Here is an 18064-nt window from a genome sequence, read left to right on the forward strand (position 1 = left end):
TTGGCCAATATTTAGAGGAATGGTTTGTGGCTTCGTAGCAGAGAGAGAGAAGTGCATGTCACCAATGTGCTGTGTGAGGTAGCAAACTATTCCAAAAAGAGAAAGGAACATATGGAAATAGATTGTGGCTACAACATACTTAACTAGTATCTGTCACCATCCAAGTGACTTTTCAAAGCAGCCCTTGGCAAGTGCCCTAGCAGTGCCTTATAACACATAACAAATGTCACCAAGGGCTCACTATGATTCTGTGGCAGCGCCAGGGCATATAAGTGCCACCAAGTACCCCACATGATTCTTTGGCAGCGCCAGGGCATATAAGTGCCACCAAGCATCCCCCATGATTCTGTGGCAGTGACAGGGCATATAAGTACCGCCAAGTGCGCCCCATGATTCTGTGGCAGCACCACAGCAATATAAGTGTCACTAAATGCTCCCCATGATTCTGTGGCAGTGCCAGGGCATATAAGTGTCACTAAATGCTCCCCATGATTCTGTGGCAGTGCCAGGGCATATAAGCGTCACTAAATGCTCCCCATGATTCTGTGGCAGCGCCAGGGCATATAAGTGCCACCAAGTGCTCCCCATGATTCTGTGGCAGTGCCAGGGCATATAAGTGCCACCAAGTGCTCCCCATTATTCTGCAGTAGCACCAGGGCATATAAGTGCCACCAAGTGCTCACCATGATTCTGTGGCAGCACTAGGACATATAAGTGCCACCAAGTGCTCCCCATGATTCTGTGGCAGTGCAAGGGCATATAAGTGCCACCAAGGGCTCCCCATGATTCTGTGGCTGCGCCAGGGCATATAAGTGCCACCAAGTGCTCCCCCATCATTCTGTGGCAGTGCCAGGGCATATAAGTGCCACCAAGTGCCCCCCATTATTCTGCAGTAGCACCAGGGCATATAAGTGTGACCAAGTGCCCACCCCTTGATTCTGTGACAGCGCCAGGGCATATAGGTGCCACCAAGTACTCACAGTGATTCTGTGGCAGCAGCACCAGGGCATTTAAGTGCCCCCCATGATTCTGTGGCAGCGCCAGGGCATATAAGAGCCCCCGAGTACTCCCCATGATTTTGTGGCCGTGACAGGGCATATAAGTGCCATCAAGTACTCATCATGATTTTGTGGCAGCACCAAGGCATATAAGTGCCACCAAGTACTCTCCATGATTCTGTGGCAGCACCAGGGCATGTAAGTGCTACCAATTACTCACCATGATTCTGTGGCAGCACCAGGGCATATAAGTGCCACCAAGTACCACCCATGATTCTGTGGCAGCACCAGGGCATATAAGTGCCACCAAGGGCTCACCATGCTTCTGTGGCAGCACCAGGGCATATAAGTGCCACCAAGTGCTCCCCATGATTCTGTGGCAGTACCAGGGCATATAAGTGCCATCAAGTACTCCCCATGATTCTGAGGCAGCACCAGGGTCTATAAGTGCCACCAAGTGCTCCTCATGATTCTGTGGCAGCACCAGGGTATATAAGTGCCACCAAGCGATCAAAATGATTCTGTGGCAGAAGCAGGGCATATAAGTGCCAACAAGCACTCACCATGAATCTGTGGCAGCACCAGGGCATATAATGGCAGTGTCCAGAAGCAACCTCTCTCTACCTTTCGTCAGCTTCCAGACACATCAATTAGTCCAGGCAGTGACCAGGCACATTGCATGGGGCCTTGCCATATGATGGTGCCCACGCACGATGAGCTGCCCCTGGCATGTGATGGGAGGACTCAGGGTAAATAGAACTTGCCTCTAGCTGGCAGGTCAGCATGCAGACACTGACTAGCACTGGTATATCAAGGCTGCATCCACTCACAGTGCACCAGGCCCTGAGGGTTAATGACAAAACCTTGAAACATCAAGTTTACATTGTGATTAAAATAGCCTTTTATCTGCTTTAGTCAAATTATGCTTTCATCTTATTTCTTTCACTCATATGGCAGATTCTCTCAAGAACGTCAGTCATATCACTCCCGGTCCCGGTTATCTGTAATGTTCTCATGGATCAAACGTCTTGGGTGCATAACATGACTTATGCTGATAAAGAAATCTTGTTGCTCCCTCACACAGGAACTTCTGCAGCCATTTTGAATTCCAGGTGAAGTAACTGTTGACTTCTTTTCCAGGATGAGGATGGAGAAGGCGAGGGTCACAGTCATGACCATGGGGTGTCTCTGCAGGCCTACCAGGCAGAGAGGAAGAAGAAGAAGCAGCAGCAGTCCACCTCACAGGCAGACCTGGTGAGTAGACACTGCCTTGTCACCTCAGACAACAGTCCCAGGCTGGAGAGGTTTGTGACTGGACCTGAGAGGCCTCTGACACCGCAGACGTGAGGCATGCCTCAGGGGGCCTTGGCAACGATAGGCCTTTGAGGCACTGGCAGAGGTGAGAGGTGCTAGAGGTATCTGTAGCTGCCTGAGGCCTTCGAGGAACCGCAGGCATGAAGCGTGATTAAGGGGTCTTGGTAATTAAAGACTTCAAACTTGGTCACAAGGAAGAGGATGAGGGCTCTGAGATAGCCCTAGGTTCATGGGACCCATGGAGAGAGCTTGGGATATGATATTTAGAGGAGAATGCTGGCTAGGCCATTTTTTAAAATATCCCTGTGGGATACGTGTGAGAGGGGACTAGCCATTAGCAGGGGCAAACCCTGTCAGGTAACACCTCAGGAGAGGTCTACTTTAGTGGTTAAGCTGTAGACACCACCTCTAAGGAGCCCGTGAGTAAGCCCCAAAGTTGAGAGCTACCTGAAGAAACCTTGGATAAGAAAGGTCTCGGTGGCAGACTTAGACCTGGATTGCATTTGAAAGTACCCCTGCATGTGAAGCTACAAAGAGTGCTTAGAGGCAAGGAGTCTGGAAATTAGAGCTATTTATAAGAGCTTTCACTCTTCATACTGGTGTGAGAGGATCGCACTGTCACAGGCAGGGAAGTCACAGATATGATAGGCCAAGAAAAAGCCACGGATATGACAGACCAAGAAATAGCTACAGCTACGAAAGGCCAAGAAAGAGCAATAGATATGACAGGCCAAGAAAGAGCCACAGCTACGAAAGGCCAAGAAAGAGCCATAGATATGACAGGCCAAGAAAGAGCCACAGATATGACAGGCCAAGAAAGAGCCATAGATATGACAGGCAAGAAAGAGCTATGGATATGACAGACCAAGAAAAATCCATGGATATGACAGGCCAAGAAAGAGCCACAGCTACGACAGGCCAAGAAAGAGCCATAGATATGACAGACCAAGAAAGTGCCATAGATATGACAGACCAAGAAAGAGCCACAGATATGACAGGCCAAGAAAGAGCCTTAGATATGATAGGACAAGAAAGAGCCACGGATATGACAGGCCAAGAGCGAGCCTTAAAGTCGACAGGTCTGTGAAAGAGCCACGGATGTGACAGGCCAAGAAAGAGCCACACCTACGACAGGCCAAGAAAGAGCAACAAATATGACAGACCAAGACAGAACCACAGCTACGACAGGCCAAGAAAGAGCCACAGCTACAACAGGCCAAGAAAGAGCCATCAATATTACAGACCAAGAAAGAGCCATAAACATGACAGGCCAAGAAAGAGCCATAGATATTACAGGCCAAGAAACAGCCACAGCTACGACAGTCCAAGAAAGAGCCACAGATATGACAGTCCGAGAAAGAGGCATAGATGTGACAGGCCAAGAAAGAGCCATGGATTTGACAGACCAAGAAGGAGCCTTATATTCGACAGGTCAGGAAAGAGACACTGATATGACAGACCAAGATAGAGCCATGGATACGGTAGGCCAAGAAAGAGCCATGGATATGACAGACCAAGAAAGAGCAATAGATATGACAGACCAAGAAAGAGCAATAGATATGACAGACCAAGAAAGAGCCACAGCTACGACAGGCCAAGAAAGAGCCATGGATATGACAGACCAAGAAAGTGCCATATATATGACAGGTCAAGAAAGAGCCATAGATATGACAGGCCAAGAAAGAGCCATGGATATGACAGGCCAAGAAGGAGCCTTAGATATGACAGGACAAGAAAGAGGCATAGATATGACAGACCAAGAAGGAGCCTTAGATTCGACAGGTCAGGAAAGAGACACTGATATGACAGACCAAGATAGAGCCATGGATACGGCAGGCCAAGAAAGAGCCATAGATATGACAGGTCTAGAAAGAGCCATATAAATGGCAGGTCAAGAAAGAGCCACAGCTACGACAGGCCAAGAAAGAGTCACAGATACAACATGCCAAGAAAGTGCCATGGATATGACAGACCAAGAAAGTGCCACAGATATGACAGGTCTAGAAAGAGCCATATATATGACAGGTCAAGAAAGAGCCATAGATATGACAGGCCAAGAAGGAGCCTTAGATTCGACGGGTCAAGAAAGAGCCATAGATATGACAGGCCAAAAGGAGCAACAGGTCAATAAAGAGCCACAGCTACGACAGGCCAAGAAAGAGCCATAGATATGACGGACCAAGAAAGAGCCACAGATACAACAGGCCAAAAAAGAGCCATAGATATGACAGGCCAAGAAAGAGCCACAGCTATGACAGGCCAAGAAAGAGCCACACATATGACAGACCAAGAACGAGCCACAGATACAACAGGCCAAGAAAGAGCCATAGATATGGCAGGCAAAGGAAGAGCCATGGATACGACAGGCCAAGAAAGAGCAATAGATATGACAGCCCAAGAAAGAGCCATGGATATGACAAGCCAAGAAAGAGCCATAGATATGGCAGGTCAAGAAAGAGCCATAGATACGGCAGGTCAAGAAAGAGCCATAGATATGACAGGCCAAGAAAGAGCCTTAGATTCGACAGGTCTGTGAAAGAGCCACGGATATGACAGGCCAAGAAAGAGCCGCAGACACAACAGGCCAAGAAAGAGCCACAGATGTGACAGACCAAGAAAGAGCCACAGCTACAACAGGCCAAGAAAGAGCCATCAATATTACAGACCAAGAAAGAGCCATAAACATGACAGGCCAAGAAAGAGCCATAGATATTACAGGCCAAAAAAGAGCCACAGCTACGACAGTCCAAGAAAGAGCCACAGATATGACAGTCCAAGAAAGAGGCATAGATATGACAGGCCAAGAAAGAGCCATAGATATGACAGACCAAGAAGGAGCCTTAGATTCGACAGGCCAAGAAAGAGCCATGGATATGACAGACTAAGATAGAGCCATGGATACTGCAGGCCAAGAAAGAGCCATGGATATGACAGACCAAGAAAGAGCAATATATATGACAGACCAAGAAAGAGCAATAGATATGACAGGCCAAGAAAGAGCCACAGCTACGACAGGCCAAGAAAGAGCCATGGATATGACAGACCAAGAAAGTGCCACAGATATGACAGGTCTAGAAAGAGCCATATAAATGACAGGTCAAGAAAGAGCCATAGATATGACAGGCCAAGAAAGAGCCATGGATATGACAGGCCAAGAAGGAGCCTTAGATTCGACAGGTCAAGAAAGAGCCACAGATATGACAGGACAAGAAAGAGGCATAGATATGACAGACCAAGAAGGAGCCTTAGATTCGACAGGTCAGGAAAGAGACACTGATATGACAGACCAAGATAGAGCCATGGATACGGCAGGCCAAGAAAGAGCCATACATATGACAGACCAAGAAAGAGCAATAGATATGACAGGCCAAGAAAGAGCCACAACTACGACAGGCCAAGAAAGAGTCACAGATACGACATGCCAAGAAAGAGCCATGGATATGAAAGACCAAGAAAGTGCCACAGATATGACAGGTCTAGAAAGAGCCATATATATGACAGGTCTAGAAAGAGCCATAGATATGACAGGCCAAGAAGGAGCCTTAGATATGACAGGCCAAGAAGGAGCCTTAGATTCGACAGGTCAAGAAAGAGCCATAGATATGACAGGCCAAAAGGAGCAACAGGTCAAGAAAGAGCTACAGCTACGACAGGCCAAGAAAGAGCAATAGATAGGACAGGCCAAGAAAGAGCCACAGCTATGACAGGCCAACAAAGAGCCACACATATGACAGACCAAGAAAGAGCCACAGATACAACAGGCCAAGAAAGAGCCATAGATATGGCAGGCAAAGGAAGAGCCATGGATACGACAGGCCAAGAAAGAGCCATAGATATGACAGCCCAAGAAAGAGCCATGGATATGACAAGCCAAGAAAGAGCCATAGATATGGCAGGTCAAGAAAGAGCCATAGATATGACAGGCCAAGAAAGAGCCATGGATATGACAGGCCAAGAAGGAGCCTTAGATTCGACAGGTCTGTGAAAGAGCCACAGATATGACAGGCCAAGAAAGAGCCACAGACACAACAGGCCAAGAAAGAGCCACAGATATGACAGACCAAGAAAGAGCCACAGATACAACAGGCCAAGAAAGAGCCATAGATATGGCAGGCAACGTAAGAGCCATGGATACGACAGGCCAAGAAAGAGCCATCGATATGACAGCCCAAGAAAGAGCCATGGATATGACAAGCCAAGAAAGAGCCATGGATATGGCAGGTCAAGAAAGAGCCATAGATATGACTGGCCAAGAAAGAGCCATGGATATGACAGGCCAAGAAGGAGCCATAGATATGACAGACCAAGAAAGCCACAGCTACGACAGGCCAAGAAAGAGCCTTAGATTCGACAGGTCTTTGAAAGAGCCACAGATATGACTGGCCAAGACAGAGCCTTAGCTACGACAGGCCAAGAAAGAGCCTTAGATATGACAGCCCAAGAAAGAGCCATGGATATGACAGGCCAAGAAAGAGCCATAGATATGGCAGGTCAAGAAAGAGCCATAGATATGGCAGGTCAAGAAAGAGCCATAGATATGACAGGCCAAGAAAGAGCCATCAATATTACAGACCAAGAAAGAGCCACAGCTACGACAGGCCAAGAAAGAGCCACAGATACAACAGGCCAAGAAAGAGCCACATCTACGACAGGCCAAGAAAGAGCCATAGATATGACGGACCAAGAAAGAGCCACAGATACAACAGGCCAAAAAAGAGCCATAGATATGACAGACCAAGAAAGAGCTAGAACCATAGATATGACAGACCAAGAAAGAGCCACAGCTACGACAGGCCAAGAAAGAGGCATAGATATGACAGACCAAGAAGGAGCCTTAGATTCGACAGGTCAGGAAAGAGACACTGATATGACAGACCAAGATAGAGCCATGGATACGGCAGGCCAAGAAAGAGCCATATATATGACAGACCAAGAAAGAGCAATAGATATGACAGGCCAAGAAAGAGCCACAACTACGACAGGCCAAGAAAGAGTCACAGATACGACATGCCAAGAAAGAGCCATGGATATGAAAGACCAAGAAAGTTCCACAGATATGACAGGTCTAGAAAGAGCCATATATATGACAGGTCTAGAAAGAGCCATAGATATGACAGGCCAAGAAGGAGCCTTAGATATGACAGGCCAAGAAGGAGCCTTAGATTCGACAGGTCAAGAAAGAGCCATAGATATGACAGGCCAAAAGGAGCAACAGGTCAAGAAAGAGCTACAGCTACGACAGGCCAAGAAAGAGCCATAGATAGGACAGGCCAAGAAAGAGCCACAGCTATGACAGGCCAACAAAGAGCCACACATATGAGAGACCAAGAAAGAGCCACAGATACAACAGGCCAAGAAAGAGCCATAGATATGGCAGGCAAAGGAAGAGCCATGGATACGACAGGCCAAGAAAGAGCCATAGATATGACAGCCCAAGAAAGAGCCATGGATATGACAAGCCAAGAAAGAGCCATAGATATGGCAGGTCAAGAAAGAGCCATAGATATGACAGGCCAAGAAAGAGCCATGGATATGACAGGCCAAGAAGGAGACTTAGATTCGACAGGTCTGTGAAAGAGCCACAGATATGACAGGCCAAGAAAGAGCCACAGACACAACAGGCCAAGAAAGAGCCACAGATATGACAGACCAAGAAAGAGCCACAGATACAACAGGCCAAGAAAGAGCCATAGATATGGCAGGCAACGTAAGAGCCATGGATACGACAGGCCAAGAAAGAGCCATCGATATGACAGCCCAAGAAAGAGCCATGGATATGACAAGCCAAGAAAGAGCCATAGATATGGCAGGTCAAGAAAGAGCCATAGATATGACTGGCCAAGAAAGAGCCATGGATATGACAGGCCAAGAAGGAGCCATAGATATGACAGACCAAGAAAGCCACAGCTACGACAGGCCAAGAAAGAGCCTTAGATTCGACAGGTCTTTGAAAGAGCCACAGATATGACTGGCCAAGACATAGCCTTAGCTACGACAGGCCAAAAAAAAGCCTTAGATATGACAGCCCAAGAAAGAGCCATGGATATGACAGGCCAAGAAAGAGCCATAGATATGGCAGGTCAAGAAAGAGCCATAGATATGGCAGGTCAAGAAAGAGCCATAGATATGACAGGCCAAGAAAGAGCCATCAATATTACAGACCAAGAAAGAGCCACAGCTACGACAGGCCAAGAAAGAGCCACAGATACAACAGGCCAAGAAAGAGCCACATCTACGACAGGCCAAGAAAGAGCCATAGATATGACGGACCAAGAAAGAGCCACAGATACAACAGGCCAAAAAAGAGCCATAGATATGACAGACCAAGAAAGAGCTAGAACCATAGATATGACAGACCAAGAAAGAGCCACAGCTACGACAGGCCAAGAAAGACCCATCGATATGGCAGGCAAAGGAAGAGCCATGGATACGACAGGCTAAGAAAGAGCCATAGATATGACAGCCCAAGAAAGAGCCACAGCCACGACAGGCCAAGAAAGAGCCTTAGATTCAACAGGTCTGTGAAAGAGCCACAGATATGACAGGCCAAGAAAGAGCCACAGCTACGACAGGCCAAGAAAGAGCCACAGATATGACAGACCAAAAAAGAGTCACAGATACAACAGGCCAAGAAAGACCCATCGATATGGCAGGCAAAGGAAGAGCCATGGATATGACAGGCCAAGAAAGAGCCATAGATATGGTACGTCAAGAAAGACCCATAGATATGGCAGGTCAAGAAAGAGCCATAGATATGACAGGCCAAGAAAGAGCCATGCATATGACAGGCCAAGATGGAGCCTTAGATTTGACAGGTCTTGGAAAGAGCCAGGGATATGACAGGCCAAGAAAGAGCCACAGATACAACAGGCCAAGAAAGAGCAACAGCTAGGACAGGCCAAGAAAGAGCCATAGATATGACAGACCAAGAAAGAGCCAGAACCATAGATATGACAGACCAAGAAAGAGCCACAGTTACAACAGGCCAAGAAAGAGCCACAATTACAACAGACCAAGAAAGAGCCACAGCTACGACAGGCCAAGAAAGAGCCACAGATATGACAGACCAAACAAGATCCATGGATATGACAAGCCAAGAAAGAGCCATAGATATGGCAGGTCAAGAAAGAGCCATAGATATGACAGGCCAAGAAAGAGCCATGGGTATGACAGGCCAAGAAGGAGCCATAGATATGACAGACCAAGAAAGCCACAGCTACGACAGGCCAAGAAAGAGCCTTAGATTCGACAGGTCTTTGAAAGAGCCACAGATATGACAGGCCAAGACAGAGCCTTAGCTACGACAGGCCAAGAAAGAGCCATAGATATGACAGGCCAAGAAAGAGCCATAGATATGGCAGGTCAAGAAAGAGCCATAGATATGGCAGGTCAAGAAAGAGCCATAGATATGACAGGCCAAGAAAGAGCCATCAATATTACAGACCAAGAAAGAGCCACAGCTACGACAGGCCAAGAAAGAGCCACAGATACAACAGGCCAAGAAAGAGCCACAGCTACGACAGGCCAAGAAAGAGCCATAGATATGACGGACCAAGAAAGAGCCACAGATACAACAGGCCAAAAAAGAGCCATAGATATGACAGACCAAGAAAGAGCTAGAACCATAGATATGACAGACCAAGAAAGAGCCACAGCTATGACAGGCCAAGAAAGAGCCTTAGATTCGACAGGTCTGTGAAAGAGCCACAGATATGACAGGCCAAGAAAGAGCCACAGCTACGACAGGCCAAGAAAGAGCCACAGATATGAGAGACCAAAAAAGAGTCACAGATACAACAGGCCAAGAAAGACCCATCGATATGGCAGGCAAAGGAAGAGCCATGGATACGACAGGCTAAGAAAGAGCCATAGATATGACAGCCCAAGAAAGAGCCATGGATATGACAGGCCAAGAAAGAGCCATAGATATGGTACGTCAAGAAAGACCCATAGATATGGCAGGTCAAGAAAGAGCCATAGATATGACAGGCCAAGAAAGAGCCATGCATATGACAGGCCAAGATGGAGCCTTAGATTCGACAGGGCTTGGAAAGAGCCACGGATATGACAGGCCAAGAAAGAGCCACAGATACAACAGGCCAAGAAAGAGCAACAGCTATGACAGGCCAAGAAAGAGCCATAGATATGACAGACCAAGAAAGAGCCACAGATACAACAGGCCAAGAAAGAGCCATAGATATGACAGACCAAGAAAGAGCCAGAACCATAGATATGACAGACCAAGAAAGAGCCACAGCTACGTCAGGCCAAGAAAGAGCCACAATTACAACAGACCAAGAAAGAGCCACAGCTACGACAGGCCAAGAAAGAGCCACAGATATGAAAGGCCAAGAAAGAGCCATAGATTTCACAGGCCAAGAAAAAGCGATAGATATGACAGGCCAAGAAAGAGCCACACATACAACAGACCAAGAAAGAGCCACAGCTACGACAGGCCAAGAAAGAGCCATAGATATGACAGACCAAGAAAGAGCCACAGATATGACAGGCCAAGAAAGAGCCATAGATTTGACAGGCCAAGAAAGAGCGATAGATATGACAGGCCAAGAAAGAGCCACACATACAACAGGCCAAGAAGTAGCCATAGATTTGACATGTCTATGAAAGAGCCATAGATATGACAGACCAAGAAAGAGCCATAGATATGACAGGCCAAGAAGAGCCACAGATATGACAGGCCAAAAGGAGCCAAAGATACAACAGGCCAAGAAAGAGCCATAGATATGACAGGCCAAGAAAGAGCCATAGATATGGCAGGTCAATAAAGAGCCATAGATATGACTGGCCAAGAAAGAGCCATGGATATGACAGGCCAAGAAGGAGCCTTAGCTTCGACAGGTCAAAAAAGAGCCACAGCTATGACAGGCCAAGAAAGAGCCATAGATATGACAGACCAAGAAAGAGCCACAGATACAACAGGCCAAGAAAGAGCCATAGATATGACAGGCCAAGAAAGAGCCATAGATATGGCAGGTCAATAAAGAGCCATAGATATGACTGGCCAAGAAAGAGCCATGGATATGACAGGCCAAGAAGGAGCCTTAGCTTCGACAGGTCTGTGAAAGAGCCACGGATATGACAGGCCAAGAAAGAGCCACAGATACAACAGGCCAAGAAAGAGCCACAGCTACGACAGGCCAAGGAAGAGCCATAGATATGACAGACCAAGAAAGAGCCACAGATACAACAGGCCAAGAAAGAGCCATAGATATGACAGACCAAGAAAGAGCCACAGATACAACAGGCCAAGAAAGAGCCATACATATGACAGGCCAAGAAAGAGCCATGGATACGATAGACCAAAAAAGAGCCACAGATACAACAGGCCAAGAAAGAGCCATCGATATGGCAGGCAAAGGAAGAGCCATGGATACGAAAGGCCAAGAAAGAGCCATAGATATGACAGCCCAAGAAAGAGCCATGGATATGACAAGCCAAGAAAGAGCCATAGATATGACAGCCCAAGAAAGAGCCTTGGATATGACAGGCCAATAAAGAGCCCTATATATATATATATGGCAGGTCAAGAAAGAGCCATTGATATGACAGGCCAAGAACGAGCCATGCATATGACAGGCCAAGAAGGAGCCTTAGATTCGACAGGTCTGTGAAAGAGCCACGGATATGACAGGCCAAGAAAGAGCCACAGATACAACAGGCCAAGAAAGAACCACAGCTACGACAGGCCAGGAAAGAGCAATAGATATTACAGACCAAGAAAGAGCCACAGATACAACAGGCCAAGAAAGAGCCATAGATATGACAGGCCAAGAAAGAGCCATAGATATGACATACCAAGAAAGATCCAGAACCATAGATATGGCAGACCAAGAAAGAGCCACAGTTACAACAGGCCAAGAAAGAGCCACAATTACAACAGACCAAGAAAGAGCGATAGATATGACAGGCCAAGGAAGAGCCACACATACAACAGGCCAAGAAGGCGCCATAGATACGACATGTCTATGAAAGACCAAGAAAGAGCCATAGATATGACAGGCCATGAAGAGCCACAGATATGACAGGCCAAGAAAGAGCCATGGATTCGACAGACCAAGAAAGAGCCACAGATATGACAGACCAAGATAGAGCCATAGATATGACAGGCCAAGAAGAGCCACAGATATGACAGGCCAAGAAAGAGCCATGGAAACGACAGACCAAGAAAGAGCCATAGATACGACATACCAAGAAAGAGCCATAGATATGACAGGCCAAGAAAGAGCCATAGATATGACAGGCCAAGAAAGAGCCATGGATATGACAGACCAAGAAAGAGCCATGGATACGACAGACCAAGAAAGAGCCATGGATATGACAGGCCAAGAAGGAGCCATAGATTCGACATGTCTATGAAAGAGCCATAGATATGACAGACCAAGAAAGAGTCATAGATATGACAGGCCAAGAAAGATAAAGAGCAATGAGAGGCCTGCGAGAGATGCAAAATATGGGAGGCGTTATGTCAAAAATGCATAGTCGGGAGTGATGTACATGTGCTAAGAATTTGAGATGGTCTCAGATTATAGAGGCCCCTCAGATTAACATGCTCTAACAACTTGAGATGATCTCAGATTATAGAGGCCCCTCAGATTGACATGCTCTAACAACTTGAGATGGTCTCAAATTATAGAGGCCACTCAGAGTGACATGTGCAAGGAACCTGATATGGTCTCAGATTACTTTGGCCCCTAAGAATAAACTACATAAGTAACTTGAGATGGTCTCAGATTACAGGGACCCCTGAGAGTAAAACGTATAAGGAACATGAGATGGTATCAGATTACAGAGGCCACTGAGAGTGAAATGTAATAGTAACCTGAGACAGTCTCATATTACAGAGGCCCTTGATAGTGAGATGTACGATGGATTTAAGATGGACACCCATTACAAATGCTCATGAGAGTGAGATGTGTGAGGAGACTGACACATCTTAGATTACTCAGCCACTGAGAGTGAGATATACAAGGAAACATAGTTAGTCTCAGATTACTCAGCTACTGGAAGGGAGATCTATGAGTAATCTGAGATGCTCTGTTATTGCAGACGCCCCTTAGACAGTTATGGATAAGGGAGGCTTCTGGTTATGAATTGATGAGTGACCAAATAGATGGGATACACCTAAATGGCAGAAGATAACTGCACTTATTCTTCCTGCAGGTCAACACAGATGATGCAGAGAACCCAAAACCAACCAGGACCAAGCGCAGCCGAGGTAGGTGTTTTCACATCGCCAGTACAGCTCAGTTATACATTCAGGCGTGATACTCTAACTATTCAACAGCAGGCATACCTCCACAATTGCTGTACACAATTCAGGGTACCTCTATTATTATAGAACACAAGCCAGAGTGCATCTACTATTGAGGAACACAAGCCAAAGTGTCTTAACTAATACTAAACACAAGCCAGAATATTTTGAACTTCTGCAGAACACAGGCCAGAGTATCTATACTACAGCAGAGCACAGGGCAGAGATCCTCAAGTAGAGTTGAACACAAGCTAGAGTATCTATACTACTGCTGACCACAAGTCAGGGTATCTCAAATAGTGCTGACCACAGGCCAGAGTATCTCTACTATAGCAGAACACAAAGCAGAATATCTCAACTAGTGCCGACCACAAGCCAGAGTATCTCTACAATAGCAGAGCACAGGGCAGAGTATCTCAACTAGTGCTGACAACAAGCCAGAGTATCTCTACTATAGCAGAGCACAGGGCAGAGTATTTCAGCTAGTGCTGACCACAACCTAGAGTATCTCTACTACTGCTAACCACAAGCCAGAGTACTTCTACTACTGGAGAGCACAGGGCAGAGAATATCAACTAGAGCTAACCAAAAGCTAGAGAATCTCTGCTAAAGCAGAACCTAGGTTAGAGTATCTCAACTAGAGCTGACCACAAGCCAAAGTATCTATACTATAGCAGAAAACTGGGTAGAGTATCTCAACTAGTACTAACCATAAGCCAGAGTACCTCTACTATAGCAGAACACAGGGCAGACCATCTCAACTAGTGCCTACCACAAGCTAGAATATATCTACTATAGCAGACCACAACCCAGAATATTTCAATTAGTGCCGGCAACAAGATAGAATATCTATAACATAGCAGAACACAGGGCAGAGTAGGTCAACTAGTGCGTACTACAAGCCAGAATATCTCTACTTTAGCAGAACACTGGACAGAGAATTTCAATTATTGCCGACCACAAGCCAGGGTATCTATACTATAGCAGAAGACAGGACAGAGTATCTCAACTAGTGCCGACCACAAACTAGAGTATTTATACTATATAAGAACTCTGGGCAAAGTATCTCAACTAGTGCCAACCACAAGCCAGAGTATCTCTACTATAGCAGAACACAGGGCAGAGTATCTCAACTAGTGTTGACCACAAGCCAGAGTATCTCTACTATAAAGCAGAACACAAGGCAGATTATCTCTAGTGCCGACCACAAGCGAGAGTATCGCCACTATAACAGAGCACAGGGCAGAGTATCTCAACTAGTCCCAACCACAAGCCAGCGTATCTCTACTATAAAGCAGAACACAGGGCAGAGTATCTCCACTAGTGTTGACCACAAGCTCGAGTATCTAATCTATAGGAGGACACAGGCCAGAGTATTTCAGCTAGTGCCGACCACAAGCCAGATTATCTCTTTTACAACAGAACACAGGGTAGAGCATCTCAACAAGTGCTGACCATAAGCTAGAGTATCTGCACTATAGTAGACCACAAGCCAGAATATTTCAACTAGTGCTGACCATAAGCTAGAGTATCTATACTATAGGAGAACACAAGCTAAAGTATCTCAACTAGTGCTGACCACAAGCCAGGGCAAATATACTATTACTATACATATGCCAGAGTATTTCAGCTATTGCTCAATGCAAGCCAAATATCCTTATGATTACTAAATACAAACCAGAGTATTTCTACTATTGCAGATTACACATCAGAGCATCTCAACTACAGCTGAGCCCATGCTACAGTATGATAACTACTGCTGACCAAGAGCCAGGGTATCTCTACTATAGCAGAGCACAGAGTAAAGCATCTCACCTAGTGCTGACTACAGACTAGAGTATCTCTACCTTAGCAGAGCACAGAGCAGAGCATCTCAACTAGTGCTGACCACAGGCCAGCGTATCTATACTATAGCAGAACACAGGGCAGAGTATCTCAACTAGGGCTGACCACATGCCAGGGCAACTCTACTATTACTATACATATGCCAGAGTATTTCAGCTATTGCTCAATGCAAGCCAAAGTATCCTTACGATTACTAAATACAAACCAGAGTATTTCTACTACTGCAGACTACACGTCAGAGCATCCCAACTACTGCTGACCACAAGCTAGGCTATAATAACTACTGATGACCAAGAGCAAGAGTATCTCTACTATAGTAGAGCACAGAGTAGAGCATCTCAACTAGTGCTGACCACAGGCCAGCGTATCTATACTATAGCAGCGCACAGGGCAGAGTATTTGCACTATAGCAAATCATGTAGTGACGTCACAAGATTTCATACAAATAACATGGGAATCTTAAGATCCCAATGCATTTAGGCCATAGCCCTTCTCCAGGGGATTAAAAAGCGGACTTCTATTTCACGCTGCGTTACTATAAACATTTGTTCATGGCAACCCCAGTGCACGCCGTTCGATAGATGCCGCTGTTTGTACACATTTTGGAATATCATTCACCAGAGGAAGGGTCATACCCGAAATGCATCGGGATCATGAGATACCCACATTATTTGTACGTTCTCATGTGATGACACCACATGATATGCCTTCAAAGAAAATTCATTTATTGATGAATAAAGAAAAAACATGAAGCTGGATTTTTGAAGGAACTTTCATTTTATTTTGGACTACACATTTGGATTACTGAGGTATCAAGATTAAAAACAATTAACTTTTTCACAGAGAGGACGTTACTACCTACCAGGGAAACGCATTGCACAATTGTTAGTACAGACGCTCATCATCAGAGGGGAATACGCTGGTGCACCCACCCAACTTTGCTACGAGTGAACACAGTTCACAATTCATGCTTAACCTGTGATGTGCGTTTGTCAGTTTACCCACTAGAAAAATAAGACATTAACTATGTGGTACAAGAAGGCCATAAGGACAGAACAGACAATACTATATAAAGCAGTCACTTTCCAAAATAATTGAAAAAAGGGAAAGAAAAGACCATAGTTAAAGATAGAAAAAACTGCAGATCAGGGGGCAGAACCCAGAACTGAAAAAGAGAAATGAAAAAAATAGGTATAGTGAGTCAACAACACATGCAGATGAGCTAAAGAAGAGAATAAAATAAAATAACATAATAAAACCACTTTAAAAAGAACACATCAATAGGAAATCTTCATATTTTCAAGGAGGCAGTCTCCATCCTATGCGATAAGGGATTCTGGAGAAAAGCAAATAGCTGAGCAGGATCTTCAAACGACTTAGTGATACACCTAATTTGCAATTTTGCACAGGCATAAATGAAGAATCCCATATCTGGCATTTAGTTGTCTCATGCGAGGACACATGACAAGAAACTCCTTTCGTCGGGCATTGGTAGCAGATGATACATCTTGTGAACTGAAGCGTTTGTGGCAAGATGATTTTCTTTTGTTCCTCAGTTGTTCTCAAAACACAAAGCAAGTCAGTAAACTCCGTAAATAAAATATCTTTTGAAGAGTGATGATTTAATTTCCCAAGATGATGAACATGTTATAAGTTAATATGAGGTGACTTAAAATATTTAAAACCTCAGAAATAAATTTCTTTTTGACACCGAGAAGGTTGAGAACCACAATGCCTTCTGGTAAACCATGCAAGCACAAATTATTATGAATCTTCCTGTTTTCCAAATCCTCTTTATGGAGCTTAAGTTTCAAAATTTCTTGTTCAAGCATGGGATTCTTCACAGTTGTATCTTCGACTCAACTAACGCTTTGGTCCATCTACCATCCTGTTGTCCATAAAAGTCCTTCTATCCTCTGTTGTAACGTTTCATTGGCTGCATGCATGAAAGGTTGCAAGGCTCCTACTTCATCCAAAATGGTGTCTAAAATTGTATTACTAGATGAGGATACAGGAAATGGAGAGACATGTTGGCCCCTTTTAGGTTTTGTTACAGTAGAAGTTAGTTTAGAGCAACTGAGTGATATTAGCAATTTTTTTATTGAGTTTTTGCCGCCCAATTGTCTCCCAAAAATTGTGTTCGCCCCCTACACTAAGCAGAAATATGAGAGGTGCAAAAATAATATTGATACTGAAAGTGTGGAAATAAAATTGGAAAAAAATATGCCAAGAACACTGAAATGCAACCACGGTGCTTTTGCCACAGGAAACGTAATTCTCAGTTGAAAGGAAAATAGTACAATGAGGCCTGTTGAAGTAGAGAAAAGCAAGATCAATAAAAGAACGTTAAATAGCCAAAAGGTCTTGCAGAACTACAGTGGGAGATATCAAATATCAGTGATCCAAAGCGAGAAATTATTATTTGATCACTGTCTTGAAGAGAAAAATAAATAAAAGGGTGTAGCACAAAATGACAGCCTCATGCTGGGAAATGAGCTTTGGCAGACGGCATATAACACCCCCCACCACACACACACACTGCTTTCATAGAACAAATTCCTACCAAAATGCTTGATAAAAATCAATCCTTAGAGGTCCTCAAACAAACTCCCACAGACATGGACCAGAAAGGTAT

The 18064-nt window shown here is 45.2% G+C and overlaps 1 protein-coding gene across 1 annotated transcript in view; it reads left to right on the top strand.

The window, feature by feature from the left end:
* SLC39A4 (solute carrier family 39 member 4) overlaps positions 1–18064 on the top strand; it is a 122459-nt gene that overhangs the window by 89466 nt on the left and 14929 nt on the right. Inside the window, exons 8-9 of the mRNA XM_085604355.1 lie at positions 2139–2252; positions 13494–13548. Of these exons, the coding sequence (XP_085460481.1) occupies positions 2139–2252; positions 13494–13548 (169 nt within the window). The remainder of the gene's footprint in view (positions 1–2138; positions 2253–13493; positions 13549–18064) is intronic.

The sequence above is a fragment of the Triturus cristatus genome, chromosome 5_1 (genome assembly GCF_964204655.1).
Source record: "Triturus cristatus chromosome 5_1, aTriCri1.1, whole genome shotgun sequence".
In the NCBI taxonomy this organism is placed as follows: Eukaryota; Metazoa; Chordata; class Amphibia; order Caudata; family Salamandridae; genus Triturus; species Triturus cristatus.